General features: G+C 39.4%; 1 protein-coding gene across 1 annotated transcript in view; it reads left to right on the plus strand.

Annotated features, from left to right (window-relative positions):
- Positions 1-494: 494 nt before the first annotated feature.
- SLC16A10 (solute carrier family 16 member 10) overlaps positions 495-24873 on the plus strand; it is a 75476-nt gene continuing 51097 nt past the window's right edge. The window contains 3 exon segments of the mRNA XM_069850859.1: positions 495-575; positions 704-790; positions 792-963. Of these exon segments, the coding sequence (XP_069706960.1) occupies positions 495-575; positions 704-790; positions 792-963 (340 nt within the window).

Raw genomic sequence — 24873 nt, forward strand, 5'->3', positions numbered from 1 at the left:
GTCTCACCAGGCTTAGGAAATTGTCGGGGCAGCGTGGTCAGTGGCGGGGCTGGAACTGGATGGGCTTTCAGGTCCCCCCCATGAACGCTCCTCAACTTTCCCCACTTTCCTGGCTGCAGGGGAGGAACGCCCAGAGCCGCAAGCGGGAAACGAGGCGCCTCAGGGTTCTCTCCCCCCGCGCCCGCCTCCAAAAAAGCGCGGGACCCGCGCGTGGCCCCTCGAGCCATGCCCGCGCGCCCGCCCCGTTAACTCCCCAGACTCGCGCGCGCGCGCGCGCGCCCGCCCCACCCCTCCCCGCGAGGCCGCGGCACGAGCGCGCCTCGCGCCCCGCCCCCCGGAGATAGAGAGCGCGGTTCGGGGCTGCGGGCGGGGAGGGGAGGGGAAGGGCGGGGGGGAAGGCGAGGGCTTCGCCTCCCTCCGCCCCAGGAGGCGGAGGGAGGCGAAGCCCTCGCCTTCCCCCCCTGCCCTTCCCCTCCCCTCCCCGCCCGCAGCCAATGGGCGCGCGGGGCAGCCCTCGTGCCGCCGACGCCCCCGCCGGGAGCCCCCCTTTTAAAATAACGCGGCGGCGGCGGGAAGTGCGTGCCGGGCCGGGCCGGGATGCCCGCGGCGAGGGGCTGAGGCGGGCGGAGGTCGCCAGGAGGAGGAGTGGGAGGCGGCGGGGGCGGGGGGGGGTCGCGCGTCCGCCGGGAGGGTCTCGCCTCAGCCTTCCGCGCGCGCGGATGGCGCCGCCGCGCGAGCCGGAGCCGGTGCCGCCGCCGCCGCGGCGCGAGGGCGGCGGGGGAGAGCGGGCGGGCGGCCCCGGCGCGGAGCCCCCCGAGGGCGGCTGGGGCTGGGCCGTGATGCTGGCCGCCATGTGGTGCAACGGCGCCGTGTTCGGCGTCCAGAACTCGTGCGGGGTCCTCTTCGTCTCCATGCTCCAGCTCTTCGGCGGCGGGCAGGACGAGCAGCTGGCGTTCAAGACGGGTGAGCGGGCGCGGGGGGAGCGGGGAGCCTCCTGCCCCTTGTCGGCGACGCTCCTTCCCCGGTGAAATATGGGGAAGGACGAAGCCTTCGAAGCAAAGGCAACAGTCTTTTAATTTTACCCTTCGGCGCTGAATCGGCTGCCCTCCTAAAGAAGGCGCTCCGTCCCACGGCAGCTGAGGGAATACAGCCTGGGTTTAGACAAAGAGTTGTGTAAATCCTCAAAGAACGTTCATTCTTTTAAGTTATCCAGCCTGTTCTTTTAGGTTATCCGGGTTATCTCCTGACCTAGCCCGGCTACATCTTACAAAACGACTAAGCGTATCGATAAACTCTCGCAGCCCTAAGGCAGGTTGTCTCTTGACCTAAAACGGCATCTTACAAGCCTATCAATAAATTCTTGCTCCTGTAAGAGGGTGTTTGTTCTTTCAGGTTATTTATCCGTGTCTGGAGATTGCCTGCGTTTTATCTCCTGACACAAAACAGGTTTATATGACGAGATAATTAAACATACAAACCAGCTGTAGCAAAACTTATCAATTGATTCTCACACCCTGCCCCCGTTGCTCTGATGATTAGTCTAAATAATTATTTAATGGTGGGATATAGTGGAACTTAACACAGGTCAAGAACGGGCTCAGCAGTTGCCCGAAGCAGCATTTCGATGTGCAGGTTTATTGCTGTAACAGATATCCCCAAACTCACCATTGGAGTTAATGATGTTTACTGATCTATGAAGGTGTAACAGTACTATCTCAACCCAACCTTCACTCTGCTAGCACTGAGGTAATTAATTCTAGACACATAAGTACCAATTAGTTTAAAGGTAAGCAAATATTCTATTCTATTTCATCTAAGTTCTCCTTGAAAAGTGTCTTGTGCTTTGACTTACAAGTTGAGGAAATGCATTTTTTTTGGCTATCATAGTAATAACGAATTAATAATTACAATAACTTATAGTAAACAAAAGCAAAGCCTGCTTCTTTAAAAGGTAGCTTAAATATTAAACATTGTGTTCTATGTTTTTGCTCCTTTACTAAAAAGAGAGGTATCCTAGCTGTGTAGCCCTGCATGGCTGTAAGCCTTCTAGGAAACTTTCTCAGTACGGAACAATGTTTAAGACCTTTTAAAGAGTTTTGAAATTTGTCTTCCTTAATATCGAGATAAATGGGCCTACGGTTAAGATGTAGGAGACAAGCTGATTTTTGTCCCCTGACTTAACAACATTTTTGACTGAAGTAGAAAGCCATGGCAGGTGTTTAAACTGAAGTAAGAAAGCTGGAAGAGCTGTGGAGCACTAAGTGATGTGCTCTCCAGCGTCTGAATTGCTTGAGGTGTATTGTTTGGTGTTCTTGAGCTAGAAACGTGGGATGTGGCAGTGCCTGCTCCACAGAAGGGTAATGCCTATCCAGAAGCAGGTGCCCTGGCTCCTTAGCCTGAACATGAGAAGAATGAGGATGATCAGAGGAGGTGCTGTGAACATTTGCACAGTAAGCTGGGAGCCACTGGACAGTCAGAAAAGCAGAAATACACGATGGCTTACACTCTGCCTGTGAATGGTATGGAGGTGTCATTGCTTTTCCTGCGGATCTGATTCTCAAGTGATGATCTCTCAAAACAGTTGTCTTGTACTTAAAAAAATAATGTGATTTTTGCATAATGGTACAGTAGTCAAAATGATAAACAAGAGAAGAACTGAATTTGTTGTTTCTTATCTTCCAGTGGCATAATGGCACCACTGGTATTTAAGTGAGCTGAGATTCAGGGTGTGTTCCACCCATGTTTTTGAAAATTTGCCAAACCGCAAAGTGTGGAGAGGGGAATGGAACCTGCCTTTATAGCCTAGTTATTTTGGATCCTGCTTGGAAGAGCAGGAAGTGTACTGAGTCCTGGATGTAGCTAGCACCTCCTGCATCACTTTTTTTTTTTTTTATTACATTAAAAAAAGCTATAGCTGCATTTTTATTTTGCTGTCAGATGTGTTTTGCAGTGCAGAAACCACTCATTTTGCTTTTTTAAATCCAAATGATCTGAAGTGGGGGAAATGGCGAGAGATAGTCGCCTTGTCTAGATGACTTGTGTGCACTGCAAATACAAAATTACCTCCTGTAAAATGCTAAGCAGCAGATAAGTGTCCTTCCTGTTAAAGCCTGAAAGTACCATAATGAGTCTGAGCACCATAAGGGCTAAGCAGCAGCTGTCAAACAGGAGCAATGTTGAACTTCATCACCTCAAAACTGTTTGTCTGCTATTTTTTTATCTTACTGAAGATAGGAACAAGAGTGAACTGAACAGGACAAATTCTGATACAATATTTAGCTTGCCATAAAGGGGACCTATGGTCAGAAATGGCAAATTGCACTTAGTGCATCTCTTACTGAACACTGATGGCTTAGCTGGCATACTGTAGGAAGGAAAAGGATGATTAATGGGATAAAGTGTGTATGATATTAATGTTAGAAAAAACCCTAGGCTGATAGTTCCCAGGTTATTGATTATAGTACTTGATCTGATTTGTCTTTCGTGTTCAGACTTATTGCAACTCAAAACTGGCAGTGGAAATGGAGTTTGGGTTATATTTAATGAATTTGAAAACTGGGATTTGTGATGAAAGTTTTCTTGCTGTGTGGTTTTGCTTTAAGAATACAAAGCTTAATATCTGTATCCTTCTGAAAAAACATTATTTCTTTGAAATCTGAAGTACTGATTTGTGAGAGGCGTGAATATTCCATATAGTCTGTTGAGACTCTGGGTGCCTGTGGAATCTCACAGTTGATCCGGAGTACCACAAAATTCAGCTTTTTTAACTGCAAGATTATTTAGCTGTTTCCAGAAATGTGTGTTGCCAGAGGTTATTGTGTGCCTGCTTTTTTTGGGACCAGACAGTAGTTCTCTTGCCTGGTGTTTTCCTCAGAAAGAGGAATTAAGTAGACTATGGTACATGCTGGTTTTGTTATCTTGTAATAACATTTTGTAATCTCTTAATGGATGCCTACCTCTATGTAAGGCAAAATGGAAGGGAATTAAGTAATTGTAGTACGTGCTAGTTTTGTTATTTTTAGTAGGTGGATGGGTATTTACCAGTATGAAAGGCAAAATGGGAGGAGGCAGAGAGGAGTATGTAGTCAAGAAGTGACTCTGCCTTGCAGATAAGGAGTGGAAGGAAGCAAAAGTACAGGCAGAGGCAGCAAGGCTGTCTCCAAAATGCAGCATTGGCACTGGATAAATAAGATAAGTACCTACAATTGACGTTGTTGCAGGATTTAGAAGGATTCATGGAGGAATTTCTGCAGGTCACAAATCTCTTTAAGGGACATCTAATTGTAATTCATCTTTTTAATAAAAAATTTGAACACAACTAATATACAATATTTTGATATTTGTGATTGTAAAATGCTTGTTTCGTTGCCTATGTAGTGCAGTGTATAAGCATTTACATTGTTTCCTTGTGTAGCTGGGTTTTTTTCTTTAGAAGCTAATTGATGCACAACTACAGAAGAGGAAAAGCCCTCAGCATAGGTATAAAACTACTGGAAAGATGTGCATGAAGCCTCAGGAAACTTTGTTCATTGTTTATAGCTTACTGTTTGAGGAACAAGTTAGGTGGAAAAACGCAATGGCAGTGAAATATAGGAGGTTCTTAGTCCTTGGAAATAGGGCAGACCTAGTAGGCTTCTAGCTTTAAAATGCAGTTGCAGCCTGATCATTCTTGAAGGGAAAGGATCAAGTTCTGGGGCTGGTTTAGGTTCTGGCAGGAAGAACATTTGTTGGCATTGGCACAGAGGGATGTGGAACACTGAGCCAGCCCCTATTTTGTCTGTTAGATCTGGCATGTGAGCCCCATCTAGTCCTGTGTGGTGCTCTCTTGGTAGATGCCACTACTGTACATGTTTGTGTGTGCATGTACACATACTTGTTTTCAAAAAGCAAGTAAATACAAAGATACTTGTGGCAACGAGAGGTAAAAATACTGGGTTTTATTTAAAAAAGTACATAAAACCCACTAGTTCTACTAGTTTTATTACTTCTTGTTCTATGATTTACAACACTTAACTCCACTAGATTATTTTATGTATGCTTGTTTGTCTTCACTTGTACAAATAGCCTAGCACAGTGAGTATATACTGTTATTACTCTTCCATATCCTCCTATTTGTTTTGTGTTAGCAAGTGTTATTAGAAAATAGTGCGTCAGCTGGCCTAAACTGGATATCTGTGTACTTGTATGTATCTACCTTGGTTTGATTTTGTTGTGTGCAGTTTTTGGTGGTATATCTGGGTATCAGAGTGATCGGTAGTTCACTGAGCTGGCTTCACAGCATCGGCATTGTTGGGGCTTTTGGAGCTGGATTGCTGAGTCTGATAGGGCAGGGAGAATTCTGCCTTTGCTGTTACATCATGCCATAACTCAGCATCATGAGCCAGCCTGGACACTTCAGGGGTCACTGAGGTAAAACCCCGAGTCTCCACGTAAAGTTCATGGGTTCAATGCCTGCCAGGCTAAATTAAGGCAAAACTGTGCCAAACAATTGATCCAAAAAGTAATTTATTGTACAGGCACTCTTAAGGATAGGATTGGCATTAGCTTGCTAAATTTATGTTAAGGGAAGGGAAAGGAGAGAGAGAGGAGGAAAGAGAGAGAGAAGTGCAAGGACACTACCTTGTCTCCAGACCTTCTCTTGTCTCTTCCCAGGATGGTGGGTGCTGCTGCAAATGGCCCCCCTTCCAAAGCATTATTTAAAGTTTTTGGTGGGCCTGCACAGTGCTGCTTCTAGTGAAGTTCTAGAACTAGGCTTGGCAGGGGGCTTAGGGAGGGCTCTGGGATCTGAGGTGAGTTCAAGCTATTGTTCTGCCTCTGCTCTCCCTACTGGCAAGACTGCAGCATGACCTCTCCGGGCAGCAAGCTGGGCTGCTTGGAGAGTGTGATAAGGTTGAAGGACCCTGCCCTTGCTGCAGTTGAAAACAAGTGGTTTAAGGCAGCCAAAAAGAGTTGGTTTCTTACACTCAGTGTTAAAATTATGTTGGATGACTACAGAAGACATCTACATGTGTTGAAAAAGCAAACCACTATTATATACAATAACTTAATTTTGCTGAGCAAGGACTGGCGTTTTAGATTAATGGGACAGTTTGAAGTTGAGAAGTTTTTCTTTTACTCTTTCTTTGAATCTTTATTTGTCTCCTGAGCTTTCCTTCAGTGATAAAACCAGCATAATTGGGTGTGTTATTATTCAAGACCTTGTTCTGTAACTGTCCTTCAGAACCCATCTCTAGTTCTATGGGATGTGGTTTCCAGTAAATTGGGAAGCTTGGCAAGGTGGAACTATGTCGCATGGGTTATGAAAGAGGGTTATGAAAGAGCAGTTGACTTCTTTTTCTCTCACTTTTTTATTTTAAAGAAAAATCAAATTTTGAATATAGAAGTTATCAGAGCACAAGAACTGTAATTTGTGTGAGGTACAACAAAGCACGTTGCTGTGTAAGTTTGGCCAATAAGGATTACATTGCAATGAAGGATGTAGTTCCACAAAAACTGGGACTGATCACTATCAGTGCTCCTGTCGTCTGCCTTCCTTGCCATGTTTGTGTGGCCATTGAACCCAGTGCAGGGAACCAACAATGGGAGCAGGTTGGCTAAAAACTAATCCAATGTAAAAGTAATGATTAATTTTATTTAGCAGCAGTCAGATTTTTGTCCTCTTTTGACCTGTCTCTGTGATAATAAATATTCATGTAAATGAAGACTCTTGAATAGCTGAAATTATGACTGAATCAAACTGGAAAGTTGAAGGTAGTTTCTTTAGCATGCTGTCTTTCCTTAGGACAGAGTAGTTAATACCACTGCTGTTCGTGTATGCTCATGGACATATTTCTTTATGCCTCTTGGAGTGTTTTGCTTGCACTCTTGATAAGAGTGCAGACTGATTAGTGTCGTGCCTATGAGTTAGGCTGTCTTTTGGTCTTTTTCCTCTTGTTGGAATTCACACAGGTTGCAATTCGTGTTCCGACTGCAGATTAGCCTGCAGCAAGTTTCTTGCTTTGGGAGAATAATCTTCCTAATGTGTCTGAAAGCTAGTTATCAGTTTATTTTTTGTGAGCTTCTTTAGAGGCAGTACTTTAGTTTCACATGAGTGAAATACCCTTATAAAAATCTAAAGATGGCTGGCTCTTGCCACCACTCTGCATTAAATGTGTGTGCATTAAGTCTTGAGCTTTTGTGTGCTGCCTTTCAGTCAAAACTGTGTCCTCTAAAATCTCCTTCAACCAAACCCACCTGAATACTAAGTTTTTACTGTACGTTATTCATGGGGTGAAAAGTTGGATGAAAGCAAAATGCTACTGGATATCCTGAGGAGTAATTTGCTGTTAGTGTAACCTTATCTCAGCCAACATGGCATTCTCTCGAGGCTATTATATTGTTATAACACTAAAAAGGCAAATGTTAGTGCCTGCCTGTAGCTGTGCTAATCTAGTTACATGCATCAAAGTAATGAGAGTTCTTAAACATGAGATTAAGTGTTTAAAGCGTCTTCTAAAAAATTAAGTGAAAGTGTTAATGAAACTATTTTGGCTTTTTTTTATTCTTAAGAGAAATGCCCTGTTTGTTTCTTAAGATAATGTTAGAACTGTTTTCCAATCTGATCCTTCAGTGGAAATTTATAAAGAATGTGTGTTAAAATCTGTTTTGAGCACTCTTGTTTCAAATCCTAGTAGGCAGCAGTGTCTTAGGGTTAGACTTTTCTGCAGGTGGATGAAGACTCAGCTTTGGTTTGATTTCCAAGTAGCAGAAGAAACATTTTTTGTCCTTCATTTTGAAAATAATTTATCTAGGTGGCTTGCTGGTCTGTAGTGCGCAATTCTGCTTTCAGACAAAGGTACTGGGGATTGGGGTGTGTGTGTACATGCATTTTCGTGTGTGTTTTCTTATGTCTTTCCCTTTAAGTCTTTAACGTCTTAAAGATTTTGTTCCCAGTGGAGCATTTTTGATTTTGTCAGTTAATGTTACTTCTTTGTCATCATCTCTGATGCTTCTGTAACCCTCTGTAATATGTAGAGGAAAGGTACTGTGTCATATTCCAAATTGGGCTCTGCTGTTTTATTGCACGATGTTATGTACTATGATGACATTGTGCTATTTAGTTTATTATTTACATAACCTAATGTTTTTTCTTGCTGCTTTTTATTAATACCTGCATTCAGTGGAGTTTAGTTGACTTTGAGGTTTTCCAGGATGCGTTGCTCCTTACTCTTCAACTTTGTGTTTAATTGGTCCCTGTAGTCTGTTCAATGTCGTTTTATTCATCCATTTTGGCTACCATTCTTTGAAGTTCCTCAAATCCCTTCCTGATTTTTGCTAGCCTAAATAACTGCTGTCTGAAGAGGAAGTCAGCAAAATGTGTATATTTATTAATAGACCCTCTTCTTAGACTTAGCAAGATGTACCAGTGCTTAGTGCTGTTTGCCTGTCCGTGAAGATGATTTAAGCTTTTAATTTAGACTGCTTTGCCTTCAGACACTTAAGTTTCCTGATAGTATTTTGTCTCTTGTCATGGTTTGATTTGCTTAGCCTCTTGAGGAGTGTTGTTAAAGGCCATCTTGAAGTGTAAATGTTATTGGTCTCCCTTTTGTTTTTTCAGTTACTAGTTTTGCATGAAGAAATGGACTGTTCTCAAACTGTTTTAGCGTAATTTGTCTATTTACTCTTTTAGCCAGGTTGAGTTAATTCAGTGATCACAGATTTGGTTAAGATTGTAGCCTCTCTGCTTGGACCAGCATCTAGAGCAGGCTGCTGAGGACCTTTCCTGGTTGGATTTTGACCATCTCCAGGGGTGGAGACTCTACAGCCTTTGTACGTGATCTATGTCCGCTGTTTGACAGTAAAAAGGAAAATAAGGAATCAATAAACATTGACCTATAATGCTTAGCAAGTAATTGCCCAGTTTGAAATTACTTCTGCTCTGTGAACTACAAGGAAGGAGATGTATTAATTATTTGTACCCAAGCTAATTTAGTTCTGGTCGTATAACTGAATTATTTTAGAGTATGCATTGTGACAGAAGAAACAATATAGGTTCCTTCACATATCTTCCACAATTTTCTTAATTTGTTGTTTTGTGAACACAATTAATGCAGCCTTAGTCTACTTCAGTTTATCATTCAGCCAGTATGTACCAAAAGGATAATTCTATGAGAAAACATTCCCTTGTGATCTTACATGATCTGTTTTACTCCCAGAAATCTAATTTATTCTGATAATAGCAACTCTGTTTTATATCCTGCTGTTAATTTTCATGTGAACTGGATAGTAATGACTTGTGCTAATAACTAAGTTAGAGTAGCAACCCTTTAACAAGGGTGGGAACAATTTAAAAATCATCAGTGTTAGTTCCCACACACAGGAAGGGATTACTGGGATGTTGAGCCCAGCTTCTTGCTCTTATCAGCAGCATGCCTGTAATCTCATGGAACGCGGTTTCCCTTGGGTGGCGGGGTTGTACTTGAACTGCAAGTTGTAAAGCAATTTATTGCCTTTTTGCTGTTATAATTCTTTGGAAATCTGTCTTCTGCAGTGTGCTTTGTTCAGTAGAACTGTACTTTATCTGTATGTTCAAAGTATCTCAGAACAATTTTTCCTTTATGTTTAAGAACATCACGCATAGGAGGAGGAATACCAAGTAATTTAAAACATGCTAGTTGTTAATTTAACTGCCTTAATCTCTAATTCTTATCCTCTTGTAAAGGACTTGTAAAATGGCAGTAAGGATTGTTTTCTGGCTCATGGTGTGTTTTAGCCATTTTTTCAAGATTCTTCAGTGATCAGGTTCCATATAGAAAACGCATTGGGTAAGTACCCCAAAATCTTCCTAGTTAATTGTAAATAAGTGTGTAGATACCACAGATGTCAGATTTTTACAATATTTAATAATTTTAACTCTACTTTGTCAATGCTGTAACTCTGAGCAAGCAGAGAACATCATGGTAGAATGTCCTAAACAGTGATCTCTAAGCTTTCTGCTTCTACAGTCTAGAAGGAATGAACAGTCCTTTCTTTTGGAGCAAAACATGCTTTCAATAGTTACAAAGCTTGTTATATGATGACCAGGAACAGTTTGTGTTACAAGGTATGAGAAGTGCTCTTTTGCGAAAAAGTCTTAGCTACAACACCAAAAAGGGATTCTTCCAACAGAGAAGCCCTAGTTTGGGCTCTTACTGTAATTAAACCTGCTGGAAAACGTGCTCGGATTGGAATAGATAGGTTAGGTGAGAAAGCTTTCTGATTGTCAGTTTGCTCCATGTTTAACTTGTACTGTAGTAGTTTGAGTGGTTTGAACTGGTGGTTGATATCAACTGCTATATAATGCTGCTTATTTTTTTTGAGAGGAAAGAAGGTGTGGTAATGGTGCTTTATGTGAAGATACTATTGACCATAAAACAAGTGAGAATGATATCAAGAATCTGAACTATGGTGCATATTTTGGACCAGTGTCAGAGGTATGCGTCATGGCTCAGAGGAACAACCCTCTCATGAAGTCAATGTAGTAGTGATAACATTTTTACAAATTGGAGCGTACGATTTGTATGATTACTTTTCGGCGCTCCTCCAGTTCGTTTGCAAAAATACTGCTGGCAGCCTCTTGAGTTCATTGCTTTATGTTGTCACGTGTGTGTGATGAAACTAAAGGTATGTCCTTTAAAGAAGGCCTTTGTGATTTTGGCACATAAAAGTGAATTTGAAATAGTCCTTTGTTCTCTTATACCTTCAAGTAATTTCCTGCCTTTGAAATATATATGTAGCTTAGGCTCTTCAGAACCCAAGGTTGCATTCCAAACTTGAAAGAAATTAGAACTCAACTTATTTCTGACACTGTGGGGTGCAGGCGGTGATCTAGAAAATTAAATCAACAGTAGGAAGTATTCTGGAAGCTTACATGTGCAAGCTTGGGATGTATTTTCTAATCCTATCAGAGTAACCCCTTTTTTTACAAACTGAAGCATGGAACATTAACAACTTTTTACACCTCTGTACATATCAAAGTATTTTGTTCATAATACGGCAGTTTAATGAACATTTGGTGTCATGCAGTGAAATCACTGACCCTTAAAGGTGTGTGAGGGTAATGGGGACAGAACTGAGTAGCTTATTGGGAAGGCTGGAGTAGAGTTTCAAAAATTTGGTATGTATGTTAAACTTTGTATGCACAGTCAGTCTACTCAGCATTACCCAAGTCTAGTGTTCTAGATTTTTATGGCTTTGTCTAATATTGGGCAAAGAAAATAGTATGTTGCATGCAATTCATGCTACCTCAAAGTTGTAACTGATTTGCCTATGTAAAAATTCTCATATATCACAAAAAAGCTTTTGTAAGCTTCTGATTTCAAATAGTGTTAGTCTTGAAATTACTACTGTTCAATTAATGTTTTTTTCAGGCACTATTAACTTTTTGTGTATGTGGTACAATATATTTAAGACAAGAGGAAGTGGCCTCAAGTTGCACCAGGGGCATAGTGGGGAAAAAACTCTCTTCACTAAAAGGACTATCAAGCACTGGGACAGGCTGTCCAAGGAAAGGCATTGAGTCACCAAACCATGTGCTTTAGGGGTATGCTTTAGTGGTGGACATGGCAGTGTTAGGTTTACAGTTGGACTTAATGATTTTAAAGGTCTTTTCCAACCTAAATGATTCTGTGATTTAGTTTACTATTAGTGTATATTATGTGATAAAACTTCAGCCTCTGTATCAGTCTGTGACAAAACTGCTTATACTGTATTGTTACTTTTAGCTGAACATGTATTACTTCAGCAATTGGCCAAAATATTTTAAAATATTTTGTAAATAACCTGAGTATACTATTAAGGATAATTTTCTTGGGGAAATACAGGTAAGGATGGGCAGATACCCTTAAAAACTACTCTACTGCTTGTTCTTTGGAATATGGTCATGACTCCCTCTGAGCACCTGAGATTTCTTTCCTGTCTTATGAGCTATTCCACCTAGTAGTCTTCTAGTTGCATATTTTTCTGATTTGGGTAGGTAAGTGTGGTGCTGTAAACAGTAATAGGTGAAAAATCATACTATGTCTTTAACACTGCCTAGAACTGGACCTGTGTGGTTATTCTGGAGTTTCAAACTAAAAGGATGTAGATTCTTAGTATAAGAACATTACTGTAGGCTTCAAATTAAGGGTCAGATTGAAAAGCATGTGGATTTAATTTAAAGATGAAAATTTCCTGCAAATTTTATGTTGCCTTCTGAAGGTGATAAATTTCTCACTGCTTTTTTGTTTATAAGGGGTGTGGATTCTGTTGAAGCTTTCAAGGCTAGTTCTTTGGAATAGGAATTCAGCCTGAGGTTGCTGGTCAGTATTTACTATGCAGAAGATGTTGGTATTATTACAAACAATATTCTTGGTATGGAAAGACTTCCATTGTTTTAATCAAGACCTTGCTTTAAAAACAAGGTTAGAGCTCTGCTTTTCTTGAGCTTTTGCAGAGCTCTGTAGAGCGCTGCATGAACTATTCTGTAATCCCTCTTTAAACATACTTATTTCTCTTTTTCTGAAAGAACGCTTTCTGTGACTGAGACAGCACAGCTTGGACATACTGACTTAAAACCTGGTTGCTGGTTTTCTTTTAGTGTTAGATTAGAATCTGAAATAGAGGTGACACAATGGATTTAACAGATTAAGAGTGGTTTAATTTAGGCTTAGAAATGACTAGTGACAGTTATGTGGCCAAGATGACCAGTTTTTGAATCTGGCTGATATGATTGTACCCAATTAGTACATTTATTGGATCTTCTCAGAAATTAAATAATGCTTTTTTCCCCTTTTAAGTCATTACATGCTAGATTTTGTCCATTGTTCTAGCACTGTGTTCTGTTTTACAAACAGTGATGATTCTGATCAAATGCCCGTTGATATACTTAAAATTTCCTGTTCTGGAGCTTAAGACATGTCTTTGAATTTTGCTCTACATCCTGCTAGATAGGCAAGTAACATATTGCTAATTGTATACCTGTGACCTGTATGACATGAAAGCCCATGACCCTTCAACTAGAGGAGGGGAAATGTTACCCTCTAACAATTACCTTAACTTGTATACATTATATCTGTTTACTAACAAGCTGTAGACCCTTAGTGCCTAGTCTTTATTTTTAGTAAAGGCAGCGTGACTGCGGTGTAATGCAGGATCCTCTATCACTTTAAGCTTTACCTTTCCTTAACTTTAAATTTCTTGATAGAAGAATCAGTTTAAGGGCCCTGAACTGTTTTTCTCTTGCACTTCCCATGCCATTACCCCTTGTCTTTGAGCAGAACTTGAGGATTCGAATTGCAATTAAATCATTTTAAAATGATCTTACCACTAAGTATAAAACTGCATCATTAATAAAATTCTTTGTTTTCTTGAGTAAGTGCCTGTAGTGGCCAACCTTTTAATCAAGCGTGGAGTGTAGCTTTGTATAACACAAAGACATTGATTGAGGAATAGGATTAAAGGTTTGATCAGAGTGCATGCATGTTTAGTGGGGAATTGAAGAGGTGGTTAGGGAATGTTTTAGCAGTGTTTACACTAAGATAGTTGAAATGAGGGGTGTTTGGGATTAGCGTAAATGCAGAGGAAGGAAGAAGGAGCCTCCACCAATTGTTAGGGCTGGTGAAGAAGTGATCAAAGGTAAAATTAATCTGCATATTTTAAAGGTAGGACATATCTTGTTAAGCCCCTCTCTAATAAGAAAGCTGCATCAATATGGATTTATTTGCTTAATTATGTAAGTTCTTACCTCCCCAACTGACTTGTACTGCTTGTACTGCTTCTGATTACAGCTATGCTTGGCAATGTCGTTTTGTTTTTTTTCTTTAGCAGGTACTTTTTCGCTTTAGCTACTATCTCCATTTCTTTACTAAGTAATTTCATAATTGTAAAGCCTTTTTCTATGTACAATTTGTTTAGCTTAAGTCAGGCACAGGTGCTTTGAAATTCTGTAAATAATGAACTTCACTTTAGTAAGACAGGTATGTCACAAATGTTTTGTGATGGAAAATAGTACCATAGGATTTTTAGAGCTAGTCTATTCATATGCTTATCTCCAATGTAGGGAGTATCAGTTTGGAAGTATTACTGTTGGAATTTTTGCCCTCAGTAGTTATCTCTAGCATGTGCTAAAATGATAAACAGGTAAACTATATATAGTCGTTCCCTTTCTTGCCATTTTTCCTGTTTTTATCTGGGCTACTATGAAACTGTTGAAGCAGATGTGATGTCTGGAGGATTTTATTGTGTTCTGAAAGGCATGATATGTACCAAAGTCCAGTGCAGCTTTCCTAAAAGGCACTGGTGCCAATTGTTTGGTGGTGCTTGGCATCAGACTGAACAAGTAATGTGTGTTTTGACTTTATTGGTGTTTTTGCCTTACTCTGCTTGTCTGTTTTGCTGTACAGGAATGCTGGATGAAACAGGCATTTTCAGCTAGTGGTGCAAAATGTAGAAAAGTGATGTTAGACCAGGAGAGAATTGGCAAGGTATGGCATTCAACTTGTAGGTTATAGTAGATGGAAATCTACTCAGTATGTTCTGTGGAATCTGAAGAATTACTCAGCTGGGCAGATGCAGGCTTCAACTTCAGAGTGTGTTGAAACTGTAGTTTACCTTATCTGTGTACTCTAGTAGCTTTGACTTGCTTGTGCTTGGGTGCTTTAACACAGAAGTTGAATCCAGCTTCAGGAGTCCTGTACTGACCCTGAGCATTTCATTTTTGCTAATGGACACAAAAGTACTGTCATACACTTGTGAGTACATGCTCCACCTGTACTGCCTTCACTGTGACTAACAGCATCCACACTTCAATGTCATCACACCAGGGCCTGCTTAGAGATCTCATTTACAAACCCACTTAGTTGGATCTTTAGGGGGTTTATTGTCAAAGTATCTTCTCTTTTGAAGGTTTATCAAAGCCTGATAAGATCTATACAGAAAACGGTGCCCATAGAACTGGCTGATGCTCTGATGTTGTATGTAGTTATTAATTCAACTGTACTTGCTGATATTGTATGTGGTTACTAATTCAACTGTATTTACTGAACGGTCTTCCATGCAATGTATGAGCTTAAACCTCTGATTGCTCTAGAATTTTTCATGTGCGTATAGGAAGTAGGCTGATGCTAAGTTTCTATGACCAGTGCTTTGGTATGATTCTGTTCCTCAAGTAAAGGGAAATTCATCTTGTAGTTGCAAAGCTTAAACTCATTTATATAGCTTCTAAATAGTTAGACTATAACTGTAGGCACTGCATTATTTTGATCCATTTCCAAATATGAAGCACTTACAGGCAGCTTTTCCAGGCATGGTTGTGGCTAGTGGCTTGTTGATGTGCAAAGTTAAACCACACAGAAGAAAAATCAATGTGAATAGTCAAGAAAGTTGTAGTTTACTGGCCAGCGTGGGTAGACTTCTAAAGTGAGTTCTCAGAGACAAGATATAGCTGTCTGATGTGATTTTTCATGTCTGTAACCTTTCTGTTTCCAGTTTTGGTATTGACAGGATTACAGAGCCTCTGTTGCACACAGAGGCCAGGCAGTGCCAGTCAGTTACATCCCATCTCTGAGAGGGGAGAATTCGTGTTGAGCCTTTTATTTGATAGGAGCTGGAACTGAAAAGTGCTTCTTCTCGGAGGCAGTGCAATGCACCTCTGCAAGTTGTTATGGCTGGGCGTAATGCTTTGACAAAGTATCTGGGAGATGCCAGCTGGTACCTGCCACTCAACTATTTTTTAATTTTAAAGTGTTGGCTGGGCTAATATGCAATTTGAGACTTTTGGTCATGTGTTAATTATATCTCATGGAGCTGAATAAATACTTGAAAATGGAGTTTGGAGGTTTTTTAGGTGTAGTCTAATTAGTTGACTAGGATTTAGCTGGTTTTAAGCAAATACAAGTGGAAACATTACTAGAATGTTTTCTTATTCCAAAGAAAATACTTAAGAAAACATTGTAGCAAATGAAACTAGAAAGTGTTCTGCTATAACATGGTATTTGTAGGTACTTTTGGGTTATGTGGTAATACATGTTAGATAGAACAACAGTGGGGAAAAATAAAATCTGAAAGCCTAGATGTTACATATGATGATCTCTTGATGCAAGAGAAGTCCTGGTTATGATTGGACTCAATGGTTATGGTTGGACTCGATGATCCAGTGGGTCTCCTCCAACCTGGTTGTTCTACGATTCTATGATCACGTTGCTATTCGCTTTTACATATGCTGAATATGCATTACATATTAAAATGTTTGATTTTCTCATTTACTTAACATTAGTGTTCTACTTTTTTGTTCTGTAATGCTTTCTGTTTCCCTGAGAATAGACCACTTGCTATTAAAATAGACTGTTGGAATAGCATGCTGTCTGGTTTTGGTTTAAACAGGTGCAGGCAGCCAGTGGCACTCCCAAGGCTCTGCATGCAAATGAAGGACCAGTTCTTTCTCTTTTTAACAGTTATTACTTGTATATGGGCAGCATCTGGAAAGGTTGCTGCTGTATTGTTAGAAAATGCCTTGAAGATTGTTAGGTTTTTTGTTCTGAAATTGTTCCTTCTTTCGCTTTAAGAGAGAATGTTGTCTATACAGCTTGTGTCAAGATGTAGTTTTGTTGCTGTTGATCTTAGCAGCAATAAGTAAGGTCTCTGACTTCCTGTATATATCAGTGTCCAATACTTTAGTGATGCAAATTGTGAAATATGAAGTGCTGGTTTCTACAGTTTCTGTAGCTTTTTGCAACAGTTTGATTTTCCAAGCTCTCAAACCACAGAAAAAGAAATGCGGGAAAATGGAATTACTCTTCTGCTATTCAACCAGCTTTACTATTTTTATTACACTTACGTTCCTCATATTAAATGAGGTAAAACATTCTCCACTTTCAGTCGGAAAGAGGGAAAGGTGAAAGTAGCACTTAATCCAATTAATGTATTTTCCTGCTCTGATCTATTGTGATGACTTTGAGCATCTGGTAGTAACTGAGCATGAGCAGCTTAAAGTCACAGAAACCCAATCCCCATTATTTCTGCTCATTGAAGGGAATAAATAAATTACTAGACACTAATCTTTGGATAATTGCTTGCTGAGCAGGAGATCTTAGCTGTTAAATAAATTAGTTTTGTAAGTTTATAGAGCTGTCAGAACTAGTGAACTATTTAAGAAGGTTAACCATAAATGAACAGAAGCTGAGATTTCAGTTTTTATTTCTGCCTATTGCATTTGAACTTTGCAGCATACATAGTATATGGACAAACATACTATCTTTTTACCTTCTGGGTTTTAGTATAACTTATCAATCAAAAATTAAGCTGAAATTTGTGTTAGTTTCCTGCAGTACAGAGATAGGACATATGTCGAATTAGAAATAGAGTGTATTGATGTTTTGAATAACCAAACCATTTTGGGTTTGAAGTAACTCTCATTTTGAGTTGGTCTTCCAATTCAAATGTGGAGGAAAGCATGTGCTTTTTAGCTCTACATAAGTCTGCCCTGTGACATTATATTACACTTAATTTTCCCGATTCTGCTTTACTTGTCATAATTTTAGCAGCTTAGACTTCAAAATCCTTTTTGTTCTTGATAGCCATGTGGACTTGATTTATGTCTTTAGGGTACTTGAAAGTCATGCTCGTTGTCACTGGTGGTCATCACTCCTTTGCTTTTGAAGAACAGCCTGAAAAAGGATGTTGAGAGTCATTATCCATAGCTCCTACTCAGTACCCTTAGGACACCCTTACTACTTTGACCTCACCCCACTGGAGTTTCTTACTTTGTCTAAGAGCAGACTTGCTCTCCACCCATCTGAAAACATTCAGGGCCCCAGAATAATGAGATAAGCAAACTTAAATCCACCTAAAAGTTTACTCTATCAGAATACAATTTATTTTCAATATCTAGTGTCTGCAGAATAACTGAGGAGTAGTTTCAGTGGTTCTTGAATCTTTCTTGACCTGATGGGTATTTTCTGTCTCTGTAAATTGTTGCTATGGGCAGTTTATATATTTTTTTTGAGGCTGTAAAAATCTACATTTGTCAAATTCCTATTCTGCAGCTGGTATTCATAAATAGCAGGATGTATTCCTTCACTTGTCTTTTACTGTGTATTATAATGTTTGTTCAAAATTCCACAGGGATTCTGGCAAAGGGATAACAATACACTGGCTAACTCAGATTAAATACTCTTGACTGGGGGTGATTGTTCCATGCATTATGTTTCTGTCTGTCAATGAGAACTGGACTTCTTTCCTGTAGACAGTCTTTTCATTGTGGAATCTCTGCTTGAATCTTCCTCAGTTTGAAGTAGTAGGCTTTATTAAATCTCTTTACATTTATTTTAATTACTGTCAAAATATCGAGATATAGCAGACTTGCCATGCAAGGACACTGTTATTAACATTCTGTGATGCCAAAGTGATCTCAGTAAGTTGTGCTTGACTTGCATTTAGAGCTGTCACAGAATTTGATGTTAATACTGCTGTAAGTCTGTTTGTCTTCCGAGTGCCAGTGCAAATAATAGGAAAGGAACATAAGGAATCTTAAGACTTTATCTGTTCAAGTTTTGTTTGTGCATCAAGAGGTCAAATGCTGCTTTTATACCCCTAAGGACTAAAGCAGTATTGTTCAAAAAGTCAGATCTGTTACCTGGTGTGCAATAAGCCAATAACTGCATCACTGAGAGAGACATTGTTTTATTCAGGTTTGTGCAGATCTCCAGTGCTCGGAGGTTTTCTTTAAATCAAGCACACCTCAAGGGGTTTGTTGCCTTCGCTTATCCAGTTACACAAAGCTATACATTATTAATCATGCAAGTAATCACATATTTATGTGTAATTATAATAAATGCCAAGTCATTCCTTGCACCATCTGCACATGCTCCAAACGAGTCTTTAGGGGTGTCTGGTGGTAATTGCCCCGAAAACTACCTGCAAAGTTTACCCATTTGTCGACTCCTCCCAGTTACTGGCAGTATCTCTTAACTGCTGGCTTGGAAATTCTTAAATTAAGTTCCCAACTCCCCATTCAAAAGTCATGCTAATGCTAATGAATTGCACTATTATTTAACCATACAGCTGAACAAACTTTAGTCCCATACCACAAAAAATACAAACAATAGTGATTAACTGGGACCTATCTTGTGTAAATCTCCTGCCTGTCTGATGATCCTAAGATATTAAAATTATTGAGGGCTTTTACCAACAGCATCTTCCAGTCTTAAATTATAGATACACATATACCTTAAACATTGGAGGTAGGTCTAGCTATGCTTCTGAAACTGATTTTCTGTGGCAGAGTGATAGTCAGACTCTCAGATGAGGGTATCACTTTTACTGCTGTTCTTGCACACTAAGAAAGAGGAGGTGTGTGTATGCATATTTTCCTTTCCAGAGATAAATTATAGCAAGCACTTGTACTCCTTCCACCTAGAGGGATGGGGTAATGGCTCTGCCTGACTCCCAAAGGCTATTGGGAATGCTTAGGGGGAGCAGCAGGAGCATGAGCATAGGAGCTTCAGAGGGCTCCTCAACATTAAATGTTCGGATGTTCACGAACTGGTAATGGTAGTGATAAAAGGTGTGTAGTATTACAAATATTTGCTGCAAATGCATAATGTTTTGTTCTTAATGCAAACAGAAAATGACATTTCCTTTTTTTCACACAGGAACTTTTGTTTCTGAATGCACACAAATACGCATTTATAGGAAGGTATAAAGGTAGACTCAAACACAACCTACTGTTTTCAGATTTTTCTGCCATGACAGAGCTCCAGTGTTTTGTTCTTAAAACCTGTACACAGTAGAAATATGTAAATTAAGGGAAAGATGTCAATATTATTATATATTTGTCATTACAGATATCAATCTTGGTGTTAATATTAAGCTATGAATGAATTTAATTTTTAATAGGTTGGTATAAAGTGCAGAGATTTGATTTCAAATTTATGGGTCTCCTGCACCATGCACATGCAATTGCCATGTGCAAATCAGAAAATGGCTTGTTCTTGGCATTTTTTGGTAGTTAGGGGTGTTGCACTGCACATAGCTTATCAGAAGCAGAGCAGACAGAATAGTGTTACTTTTTTCTCAGTGTTATCTGAGTTCGTAAGTACTTTAATTGGCGTTTGGCTTTCCTGGACTACTGCTAATAGAAACTTAATTGATTTGGTATTTTCTAGTGTCTTTTTACTGCTAATTCTGAGTTAATTAGAATTGCTTATAACTTTCTTGAACACTTGAAAGTTGGATCTAAACCTAGATGGCTCAACTTCTACATTTTACAAAGAAGTCAGTGTATGCAAACGAATCATATATAATTTAAGCATTTAGCATGTTTTAGTTGAGTAAAAAACAATGTTTGTGTGGTAAAGTAGAGCATTTGTTCAGCACGATAGTGCAAATGTAGATTTAGGTCCTGAAATTGTGAATTTGGATATAAACTAGACAGGTTGCACAAAGGTTTCCAAATGAGACTGCAAACATAACACACAGTAAATAACTGTAAATAATAATAAATAATAGTAAGTAATAATGTGCATAGTAAATAATAATAAAAAATAAATGGCTGCTATTCTTACTGATGCTGGGCTTCATTTTCCAAGTTTTTGTTTTGTTTTTGGTTTTTTTTCCAGCTACTAAGGTAAAGTTTTATTTGGTCCACGTACTCTGAGCAGTTTATTTTGGCTTGCATTTACACCACTGGAAAGTTAAGAAAATCATGGTATCTGGATGCTTTGTCTTGACTATTAAGATGGTCTAGATTTTTTTTTTTTTGCATAAATTCAGGGATAAGGGAGTTTGTAGAATTAAAAATCAAGGAGTTCTTATATAGCTGTTAATGCTGTTAAAAAAATCAATGCTAATTCCATTACTGTTTTGGATTACTGTGTAAGACGGAAGTTGGATTCCTTGGAATTTCTGTTCATGTGTTCTCAGGCTTCCAAGTCCTTGGCCATTAAAATTCTTGAGACGAAACTTGTTCTCATCCAAACTTGAATTTTTGAATGCAAACTGAGAACATAAAATCATAGAATAACCAGGTTGGAAGAGACCCACCGGATCATCGAGTCCAACCATTCCTATCAAACACGATACCATGCCCCTTAGCACCTCGTCCACCCATGCCTTAAACATGGTATAAGGAGCAGTGGTAGCTTTTATTTTGTACACAAATGCTGCATACATCCCTGACCATATGATTTACTGTTTTTTTTTTTTTTCAAAGGTATTTCACAGAATCACTAGGTTGGAAAAGACCCCCAGGGTCATTGAGTCCAACCATTCCTATCACTAAACCATGCCCCTCAGCACCTCATCCATCCCTCTTTTAAACACCTCCAGGGAAGGTGACTCAACCACATCCATGGGCAGCCTCTGCCAGTGCCCAATAACCCTTTCTGTGAATTTTTTTTCATGATGTAATTCAATTTGAATTGTTGTGATTAATGAGTGGGTAAATTGTCGGTGTGGTTAGTTACATGACTGTTGTTGAGAAAACAATCTTGATTATAAAACTGATCATAAAGTTTTTGAATAATTGAGTTAATTTTTCTATCCTTTTAAAGTAGCATCTTTTGTGGTGTGATAGCTCTTCCAAAAGGAATCAGGAGCTGCTGACAAATATGTAAATCAACTCTTAATTTTCTGGCAGATATTTGATAATTAAAATTGATATTTTGTTTACAAAGCCAAAATATCTTGAGCTATTTGGGAACAAACCTCTAGGATAAGCTAGTGAATGTTTCACTTAACAACAGTAACCATACTTTTGAAGTATTTCAGTAATATCTTCTTATTTGTATTTGGTAGCTATGGAGAAGAGAACCTCATTGCATAAAAACATTCCAAACCTCAATTTATAATGCTGTGCTTGCATGGACATAAATTGCAAGAAAGATCTATGACCTTTCCTTTAAGTGTCCTGGCAGTAGATTTTAGAGGAAATAGCCCTGCTTGTGAAACTTTTCTAGCTGTGCTGTCTGTGTTCCTAGAATGATAGAATAATTAAGGCTGGATAGGATCTCTGAAGACCATCTTGTTCAAACCACACCGTTCAGAACAAGTTTGGTCAGATTACTCAGGTCCAGTTGAGTTCAAATAGAGTCTACTATTGCTCTGGGTAACACATTCCAATGTCTGACCACCCTCATGGTGAAAACTTGCACGTTCTATCTTGTCTTCTGCCTCTTGTGCAATAGCTGTGCACCTTTGAGCAGCATGGTTTTGTTTTCTGTCGTTTAGGTAGTTGTAGAGAGCAATAAGATCCCAGTTGCTCCTGCTTCCCAAGCCTTTTAAGGCTGAACAAACCCAATTCTCCATCTTTCCTCCTCTCTCAGCCCCAGCTCTCAGCTGTCTTGGTGACCCTTCGGTGCTCACTCCAGTATGTCAATATCTGTCTCTTGTTCTGGGGAGCAGAGAATGCAGTGCAGCCTCTAGATACCACCTTATGAAGGCGAAATACCCATAGCCCTCAGCCTGCTGGCAATGCTTTTGCTAACGCAACCTGGAATACAGTGAGTTTTTGTTGCTGAAAGGTATGCTGCTGACTCAGATTCCGCTTGCAGCCATGAGGTCCTGTAGCCTGTACTGGCATTGGTTGTTTTTCATCCCAGGTAAAGGACTTTACATCTGGCTTTGAAATTCCTTCTGGTTCCCGTTGGCCTATTTCTCAACCTGTCACAGTCCCTGCGCATAGCAGCCCTGTTCTTCAGCATATCACTCATTCCTTCCAATGTGGTATTGTCCAGACTTGGTGCCTGTGGAGTCTTTTTTTTTACCTGTATTATCCCTTGTAAAACCAGGTGTATGGTTTAAATGCTTAATGAAAGAGACTGTAACATTACCTATTGCATGACTGTATCACACATGAACAAATAAAATAACAGGCCACACTTCAAATTGATCTAAGCCAATGTTCTGTGTCCAAGACTAGTAACTGGTACTTAAAAAGTAGTAACTGATGCTTCTTTTGTTTGACCAGTCAGTGGTTTGGGGTTTTTTTTGGGCCTGGGGAGAGAGAGAAGCTCACTCTGTATCAATTGCTTTTTTCAAAGTTGCTTAATACCTGTGGACGTCAAAATGCTCAGTTTAGGGGATGCACTGTTGAATTTATTTTCTTAACATAATTCATGCTTTCTTGTGTTCTAAATATGCTTTCTAGTAACTTTGGGAGTCCTGCCCCATTTTTGTTTTATGAGAAATACCCTCCCTGTTGTTCATGTATATTCTCTGTCTAAAAACAAACAACACAAAAAGCATCCCACAACAAAACCTATCTTCAAACCCAAAGAAACCGGTTCAGCTGCAGTCACACAGATCTCCTCTAAGATAAAGAGTTTTGTCACTTCAGCCCTTCTTCCTTTTCAACGTGATTGTGATTTGTTAATGTTGCCAAACTGGAGGACTCTTTCAGATAACTTCTCTCTGTATGCTATTCTGACCTCTTCTTGTTTCTTTTAACTACTTTATTTATACCTGGAGGGCTTTTTCCTCCCATAGAAACTTGGTTGTTCTAAGAATCTTTTGTGGTGGATGAACCTTTTGTTGAAAGCTGTAGAAAGTTCCAAGCAATTAACATTGGATTTATTTTGAATGGCATGTTACTTTAGCATATCCAGATAAGTCTAAGTAAGTGATTATATCTAAGCTCTGGATTTTTTTAAGATCTTTTTGTTCAAAAAGATTCATGATTGCTTGATGAATGATAGTAGCTGCTTTTGGATGTGCAAAAGCTTTTGATATTGAGCCACTTTGAAGTGGCCTTGCATCAGAGATGACCTCCTCCTAATGGGGAAGGAATGCTTCTGTGTTGTTTCAGTGCTTTCTAGAATAAAATTAAGCTGAGGGAGAATTCTCCTTAGGAAAATAAACCTTGTAAAAGAGTAAGAACTTTCACTTTTTCTTGTAAGTATTGCTTTAGTTTCTTAAAGTGCAGAAAACATTTAGAAGTATAATTTCTCAAATTGACTGAAGTGCCTTTGTTCTTCTAGAGGATTAGTTTTTAAAACAATTCCTAGTTTTATCTCCACCATGTGGAAATACTGCCTTTTTTTTTTTTTCTTTCAAACATGGGTAAGGTCTTTTCCAATCCCCATCTTTTGTTTTTTTTAAAAATACTTGTAACATATCTGGCTATATTAAAGCTATGGAAAGGGTAGATGTTCTTTATGAAGCTCTTACCAGCCTGCACTTACAGTATATTTAGTTCTGATTGTCAGAAGAAAGATATTATGGTCACCAGTATTGGAAGTACATGGCATTATCTGTTTGCCTTCACAGGATTATGTGAAGGTGTTCTTTGGGGGTGAGGTGCAAGGAAGAAAAATACCCTTGTCATCCTTGCAGGCTTTTTAAGAGCAGGATTTACCCTGTCTGATAGTAGCAATCTTGAGTATGAGAAGTTTCAGTGAATTTGTCTTCTGTCCTTTAAGGTGCTGCTGTCCCTACTTGCATTGAGAAATACTCACAAGCATTGCTGTTTTGAGTCTTTCTATTTCCAAGCTTCTGTAATGTCTCATGTGAAGTCTGTAATAGTCCTAAGAGTAAACTGATTGTAGAACAACCAGAATCCTTTGTTTTCTTTATTGGATATGTAAGCTTTTAAAAAATTGAGTCACTTAAGAGCTCCTGAAAATAAAAGCATTGCCTCAAGCTAAGCATTTTGTTGGCAGGAGCTATGCAAACTTTTTGGTATAGTTTTTGCCAAAGAACCTAATTCCTGACCTGAAATATCCCTGCTGTTTCCAGCTGTGAGCTTCATGAACAAATTTTGACAAGCTGATCGTTATTCAAGCAGAATAACTTATTAGACCAAATTCCTGTCCTAATTAGTTTTTTTTTTTAAACAGACTTTACTTTGTTTCTATCTTCACTTTCTCCTTAACAAGTCGCACT

Source organism: Phaenicophaeus curvirostris, chromosome 2 (genome assembly GCF_032191515.1).
Source record: "Phaenicophaeus curvirostris isolate KB17595 chromosome 2, BPBGC_Pcur_1.0, whole genome shotgun sequence".
Classification (NCBI taxonomy): Eukaryota; Metazoa; Chordata; class Aves; order Cuculiformes; family Cuculidae; genus Phaenicophaeus; species Phaenicophaeus curvirostris.